The following is a 7,500-nucleotide window of genomic DNA, read 5'->3' as shown; positions in this document are numbered from 1 at the left end:
AGCATCACGTCTTTCTGCTCGCTTATGTATCCTTGGAAAAGTACACTTGATTTTCTATTTTGAAAATATCCATTTATCCATCTAAGAAGATGTCCTCTTATCTTAGATAGTTCATGTAAGATGATATGACGATTGGCGATGTCAAATGCGGATTTAAGGTCCAGACAGTGAAACCGTTGCCCACAAGAGTTGTGAGAAAGGTCGTAATGCAATCTTGGACACTCTTTCCTGGTAAAAGAAAAACATGAAGATTACTCGATAGTAAGTTTCTTATTCTGTACATGAGTCGGTTTAATATCATCCTTTCAAAAGTTTTGCATAAACAACTAGTGAGAGAAATAGGTCTGTATTCATTCAGACTGTTAGGCTTTGGTATAGGTATTATGATACTCTCCGTCCAAGAATGTGTCAGTACACCTTTCTTATAAGCCAACATATAACGCGAGTATAGGATCACCAGGTACACCAGGTTTCTCGCTTTCGGCTGCTGATCCTCCTGGTCCATCCTGGGTTGCCACGCCTTGCCTTCCGCTGGCACGAAGAGGTCGTGCAGCAGACAAAGAGGCATTGCGAGGCACCTGGCTTGTGTCTTGGGGTTTCGACTTTTCTTGCTTACCGGTTGAATCGCTGATGAACGAGGGCCTTTTCGGACAGTCCTTATGCCAAGCTCTCGCGCCTCTTTCATTACAGTTGATCACCTCTCCGTCACAGCAACTCCTTGAGCTTCCTTGTCGATGATGGAATGTCTCCCGGCACAAACCCCGCACCAGTCCGACGTCGATCTGGACTTCTTGATCACGTGGCCCCACTTCTGGCATTTGTAGCATTTTCTCGCTGGAGGCTGATAATAGGCTACGCCTATTACGCCTGGAACAAAGATTCTCTCCAAAGGTGCATCAGGGCCCGTCCACTCTGCTACGACGATTTGCCCTTCAGCCGTTTGGGTCTCATGGTCGACTCGTGTCTCTCGAGGACTGATACATCTTGATTAAGGCTGAGTCCAAAGACGATGATATTGACTACTCTAGGGACTTACTGGTGGTCGTCTGTGGTTGGCTCCCGTAGTTTAATGCCGCCGTATTCTGTTTTTAGATCTTGTACTTCGTCGTTTTGTTCAATCATGATGCAATTGTCTTCGTCTCACTTGAAGATGATCTTGATGTTGTGATGTCTTTTTTTTCTGCAGCGTCTAGGAGCCATTTATATTTAGTAGCAACATCGGTGTTTTGTGGGAAATCCAGACGGACTCTCCTGTGTGCTGGAATGACTCCCTCCTCGCCCGCAGCCGACCGCAGTGGCGACCGTTGCTTTGGGAGCCCTCTGCTGGTTCTCTGAGAGTCAGGAGTCATGTTTTTATTTAATTCTTTTCTCGTCTTATTTGATTCCTGCTTTTCACAACCGTGAATCCCTCGTCATCTTCGCTATCTTGCTTGGCTACGGCACCCCCTCTTTCATATCTTCGCCCGCAGTTGTCGTTACTTTCTTCTGCGGTTTCTCTCGTATTTCAGGAAAGGAAATTTCTACTCCGTTATTGTCGAGGTTTGATGTTTCATCGCTGCTTGATTCTGCTGTTCACTTCGTAGGATTGACTCGGGTTTCCATTAGACAGGCACCCGAAAGATCTAAAAAATTGGGCGCTGATGTGGCAACACCTGCCATGACCTCAGTTTAGAAAGGGTATTCCTAGTTTGCCTCAGGAAATGCCCAAACCCCGGCCAGGACAGGGAGGCACAACCTGCATTCAATTTCACTCGAATTTTTCGCAAAGTTCAACTGTCCAAAAACTACCTTGGAGTCACAATAATCGTATATGTCTCTCACCGTGTTCAGTAGTGTCCTTAGAGAGAGAGAGAGAGAGAGAGAGAGAGAGAGAGAGAGAGAGAGAGAGAGAGAGAGAGAGAGAGAGAGAGAGAGAGAGAGAGAGAGAGAGAGAGAGAGAGAGAGAGAGAATACCACTTTAGCTTATCGACTAACCTATTCAAGAAAATTTGGAACTTATACTTTCTACACCACACCATTAACTTGACTGCTAGAAGAGTGGACGTGAACCCTTTGGAAGTTTTTCGTCTTTTTTTTTTCTTTTTTTAAGAAATGTCAATGAAATGAAGGCTCTTGTCATGGACACAGCCCGTCAAGCCTTGGGAAAAAGGTGTTCTTTTTTGCTGTGTCGTATCTGGCTGATGTATCATTCAGATCCAAATCATTATTGATATATATATATATATATATATATATATATATATATATATATATATATATATATATATGTGTGTGTGTGTGTGTGTGTGTGTGTGTGTGTGTGTGTGTGTGTGTGTGCAGATACGCATGTCTGTGTATACCTCTGTGTTTGCGTGCGCATATGTGTGTATATGTATATATATCTATAGATTTATAGATATGTACATATATAAATAAATATGTATATACATGTGTATATATGTATGTATGTATATAATATGTACACACACACACACACACGTGTGTGTGTATGTATGTATGTATGTGTATCGTCATCATCGTCATCAAAGGGGCTGACGCCGACGGGGCGCATAGCCGCATTCACCCACAGGGGTCCCTCATGGCGAGTCGGCAAGCAGGCCCTCGGCCCATCTCTAGTTCTTCCCGACAAGTCTGGTTGAGCTGCCCAAGCTACGAGTTCCTAGGTCTTCCCATCGGCCTCCTCCACAGGGAAAACGAGCTAGGTGCCCAATTCGCTCGAGTTGGTGGTCACGGATTATGCAAGTAACAGGTCCAATGCTTCTCACGGTTTAGTCGTCGGTTGGAAACATAGTCCTGCCAACTGTGCACTATGATCCGGCGTAGGGACTTGTCGAGATGTGACTCCAAAGCACTAGATGGTGTCCAGGTTTAGCTTCTATTGAACAAAACTGACGGTATTAAGGCCTTGACTATATAGTGACTAGTCTGCAGTATATATACGATTTCACTTGCCAGTGTAATGTAAATTTCATAAATCTATGGCACGTGTATTTTTCTGTATTTGATCGCACAATGTTTACAGGAACCCCGCAGCCGAGCGCACAAGCCAGCAGACGATGGTGATAAGTCGTGTTGCCAGCAACTTTGTATCGTGTTTCCCATATATACAGAAACACGCACAATTGCCTCGACATCTGGAACAACACCTGCGAAACAAATTAGGATTGCTGCTCAACGGGTGATCAAGTTTTCAAATACTTTATTGCGGGATTGTGGCTCAACAAAGTATCTCGGTCTGGACGTGAGTATGAAATCACATCTTGCAACTGTTGCGAGACATTTTTGGATTTGTTGAGCTACTGTTTCAGATATTGTCCAGAAACAATGTAGCTTTGTCTGGACTAGGTTTAAACGTTCTTTCTCGATCCGAAATACCAACAGGATTTGAACAAAAACACAAACAAATGCGAACAATATATTTTATTACATAACTTGTATCTGGATGGAGATGGAAAATAAATAAATTCCCTACATGTTAAATTCTAAGAGAGGAGACCAGTGCTTTAACAGTAGTGGGCCTTTTGATGAGTGATTCTTCTTTTCCCTTACTACAGCCATGTTAATTCATGTCCTACAAACGTGATTCTGTCTAATCATACAAAAAAAAAAAAAAAAAAAAAAAAAATTCCGTCAGTATAAAATAATATATTAACGTTCTTATAGATAATTACAGAACAGTTATTATGGACAAATTATGTTATTAAAGTTCTTATAGATAATTACTGAACACAACGGATAAATTATTTGTCATAAGAGCGACGACAGAATCACATAAGTAAGATCAAAACATCTGTATACAGGAATATTCCTTAAAGATACATTCCTTTACATCTGTACATTATATATTTTTGTATGATCTGTTTTTTAATCATTTATCTGGACTGAATGGCTTTCTTTACATTATACACTTTTTATTATTATATATACACATATAAGTTTAAAAAAAGAACGTTCAGTATCTCATTTGACTAGTGATGGACTGACAGCTTTTACATATACACATAAATTCTTTATCAAAACACTTTTTCTTTTCGTTAAATATATTTCAACTTTTCAAATGACCAGAATACAACAGGAAAAATTGCCGTGCACAATTCTGGAACGTCGCAGATTATATATACCAATAATTAATTATGAAAAACAATAATAAAAAAAATAAATAAAAAAAGCAAAAAGTAGAAAGTGTCTTCCCTCAAAACAAGAGTTTTTAACCTTATATTTCCATAACGTTTTTTTGATGGTAAAAAAACTACTGTTAAAATCAAAATATCTGGATGTTTCTTTTTTAATATTTTTATCCTACTTTTGTTGATGGTTAGATGGTAAATTTTTTGCTTTATTATTTTCAAAGAAGGCGTGTTAGTTTATTTTTGTTTTAAATTTAAAGTGTTAACGTATCTCTGCATGATTAAACCTACGATGGAAATTACTATGATAAAAAAGCCATCCTAGAAGACCATTTTGTGGCAGACTAAAAATAAAGAAAATAAACGAATATTAAAAAAAAACAAAAGAAAATCGTATTCCTTACTCCATGTCTTTGGCTTAGCTGAACTAGATGCACAGGATAAACAAATTCCTTTCGTCTTCGTCCAAAAGGAATCGAATCCTAAGCCTTAACAAATAAATAGTTAAATGCTATGTTAGAGATCCTATCGCTTTTATTATATAATAGCACAACCGCTTTTTTTAAAACCCCCTTTTTCCCGCCTTAATATACAACATAACAAAGAGAAGTGACAAGACGTGTCAATTATTTACAATACGGTAGTGAAATATTCACCTCAAGACTAATATGTAAAGGGAGCTGAAGAATCTTGTAAGTTAAAGTTCTTGCTTTTCAGATAAATTTTCATTTTTTATTTTCTTCGCACGATTTCTCTCCAAAATGGAGCAAAATACCAGAAAAAAGTCTTATTAAACCTCTATTCGGGTTTATGAAAATATGAATATGTTGGTGAGAGAACGCAATAGGATTTGCTTGACATTAATTATGATATAAATAAGAGAGAGAGAGAGAGAGAGAGAGAGAGAGAGAGAGTGAGAGTGAGAGTGAGAGTGAGAGTGAGAGTGAGAGTGAGAGTGAGAGTGAGAGTGAGAGAGAGTGAGAGTGAGAGAAAGTGAGAGTGAGTGAGAGAGAGAGAGAGAGAAGAGAAAGAAAAAAGAGACAAAAGACAAAAAGAGAGAGAGAGAGAGAGAGAGAGAGAGAGAGAGAGAGAGAGAGAGAGAGAGAGAGAGAGAGAGAGAGAGAGAGAGAGAGAGAGAGAGAGAGAGAGAGAGAGAGAGAGAGAGAGAGAGGAAAAAAGAGAAAGACAAAAGTCAAGAGATAGAGAGAGAAACTTACAAGATCCTTCCACTTCCACCCCTTTTAATATGCGCAACGAGACTGCTTAGCAACCCTTTAGCACAACATTGAAACACTGAAAGACATAGATTTGATCTGACATGCCTATACCTACAGACATCATTATCATTTAATATTATTTTATACAGCGGATGATAGTGTGAATGAGCAGTCGGCCAAGAGTTAATCAAAGCTCGACACAAAATGGCCGAACCGCCTTTTTGACATTAATGGATGAATAATGTAAAGGTAACTAGTGCAATAACATTATTTTCACGGTATAAAAAAAGAACCAAAGAAAACAGAAAAGGAATGAAGAGAAGGAAAAGGACCATTCTGTGTTCGAAGGATAATTAGTGAACCATATATATACAAGAGACTGAACACATGAACGATCCTATGGATGTTTCTTATAATCAAAAGAGAGAACGAGAATGACAAATATATTTCTCACGACATCTTGGCATCCGGCAGAAAGCGGGAAAAAAGAGAAATGAAGAGAATAGAGAGACAGAGAGAGAGAGAGAAAGAAATCATATCTACACCAGTCGAAGAAAAACAAAAAAATAAATGACCAACGGACAAATACAATATTTTTTTCCTCGGTGCCTCTTCTTGTATGATTTTTTGTTCTTTTTTAATGATGCTTATTTATATACGGTGGAATGACGTCATCGGGGTGATGCCCGGCACCCGCTCTCGTGACGTCACACTTCGCCGTGCATCATGGTCATTATTGGAGTCTCGGGAGATGACGATTCCTCAGGCTCTGTTTGGAAGAAAGGCAGAGGATAAATAACGGTGAAGGATGGCAAGGATATGACTAAAAAAATAGACGATATCAATGAATGGCCAAGTAATGAAAAATAGCTAATTAATATAAAATCATGATCAACAGTTTTTGACCACGTTGTAAATGTATCCGTACTGATGACTGCGTTCTTATATTCAAGAAGAAGAAAAAAATCATTACAAATAAAAAATTCCATGAAAAAGATATTTATAATACTGAAAACAATAACGCAATCCTTACTCTGAGTAAAAAAAGCAAAAACACTAAAAAAACGAAATCAGAAATTGCATAAAACAAGCCAAAACAACAACAACAAAAACAAAACAACGAAAATCAAAACAAAACACCCAACCCATAAAACAAAAATGAAACACCAACCAACACCCCCCCAAAAAACAACAACAACAACAACAACAACAAAACCTACTCACCGACGCTCTGCGGACGAAAAGAATACATAAAGTGGAGGTCGATGGTGCGTGACAAGGACCCGTTCATATCCTGCAGAGCTCTGTCGAGACCTGGAAAAAATGGAGGAAAATTTAACTCTCGGATAGTTACGTTCATTAAATTTAAAGGATTAAAAACAGTGGATGAGGTTTTGGATGAAAAGTGAACGTCAGATTTAAAGGATTGAAACACATGGATGAGGTTTTGGATGAAATTTAACTCAAATATTTACGTTCAAATCTAAAGGATTAAAAAAAACAAACATTCGGTTAGGTTCATACTTAATATAAGAATAGTTGAATTAAGATTAAATATAAGGTTTGAAGTTCGGTTTGAAAATAGGTTGATTAGGTTTAAATATAAGGTTTTAAGGAAAATGAGGTTAGGTGTATATAAGGGTTTAAGAAGTTTGATTTGGTATGAATATAAGGATTGAATAAAAAATGGATTAGGTTAAAATATACACGATTTATGAGAAAAATAGTGATTTGATGTAAATGTTTGTTTGTTATAATCATACTAATAATAGCCTCGGTAGCATTAGTAATAGTTATATCAATAGTAAGGTTAATGAAAAATAATACCGGTAATAAATGATAATTACTAATAATACAACGATGACAGCAGTAATAATGATTATATATAGTACTGCAATTAGTAATACGAATAAATCCACAGAAAAATATTCATATCTCTCCATTAGCATCAGATACTGTGTGAATAATTCTAAATACCTTTTTCATCACGAAAAAGTTTTTTCGCAAAATAATCGCGTTCAGTTTTTTAGCGTCGTCTCTCGAATAATGGTAGGAATAGATATAACAATAATAATAAAGACAATATGATGATACTGATGGTACAAAATGTGATACTGAGAATAGTTTCTAGTTATGATAAAAATCTGTAACTATAA

At 37.5% G+C, this 7,500-nt stretch overlaps 1 protein-coding gene across 2 annotated transcripts in view; it reads right to left on the bottom strand.

The window, feature by feature from the left end:
• Nucleotides 1-5,295: 5,295 nt before the first annotated feature.
• Nucleotides 5,296-7,500, bottom strand: part of LOC138863004 (LIM/homeobox protein Awh-like) — a 103,119-nt gene continuing 100,914 nt past the window's right edge. For both annotated transcript variants that reach the window (XM_070126773.1, XM_070127346.1), the window contains 2 exons: nucleotides 6,569-6,658; nucleotides 5,296-6,113 (listed from right to left, as the gene is read on the bottom strand). In XM_070126773.1, the coding sequence (XP_069982874.1) occupies nucleotides 6,052-6,113; nucleotides 6,569-6,658 (152 nt within the window). In that variant the 3' untranslated portion in view covers nucleotides 5,296-6,051. The remainder of the gene's footprint in view (nucleotides 6,114-6,568; nucleotides 6,659-7,500) is intronic.

This window comes from Penaeus vannamei, chromosome 1 (assembly GCF_042767895.1).
Source record: "Penaeus vannamei isolate JL-2024 chromosome 1, ASM4276789v1, whole genome shotgun sequence".
NCBI classification, from domain to species: Eukaryota; Metazoa; Arthropoda; class Malacostraca; order Decapoda; family Penaeidae; genus Penaeus; species Penaeus vannamei.
Note: the sequence above shows the minus strand (reverse complement) of the source record. Positions and strands in the feature narration are given on the sequence as shown.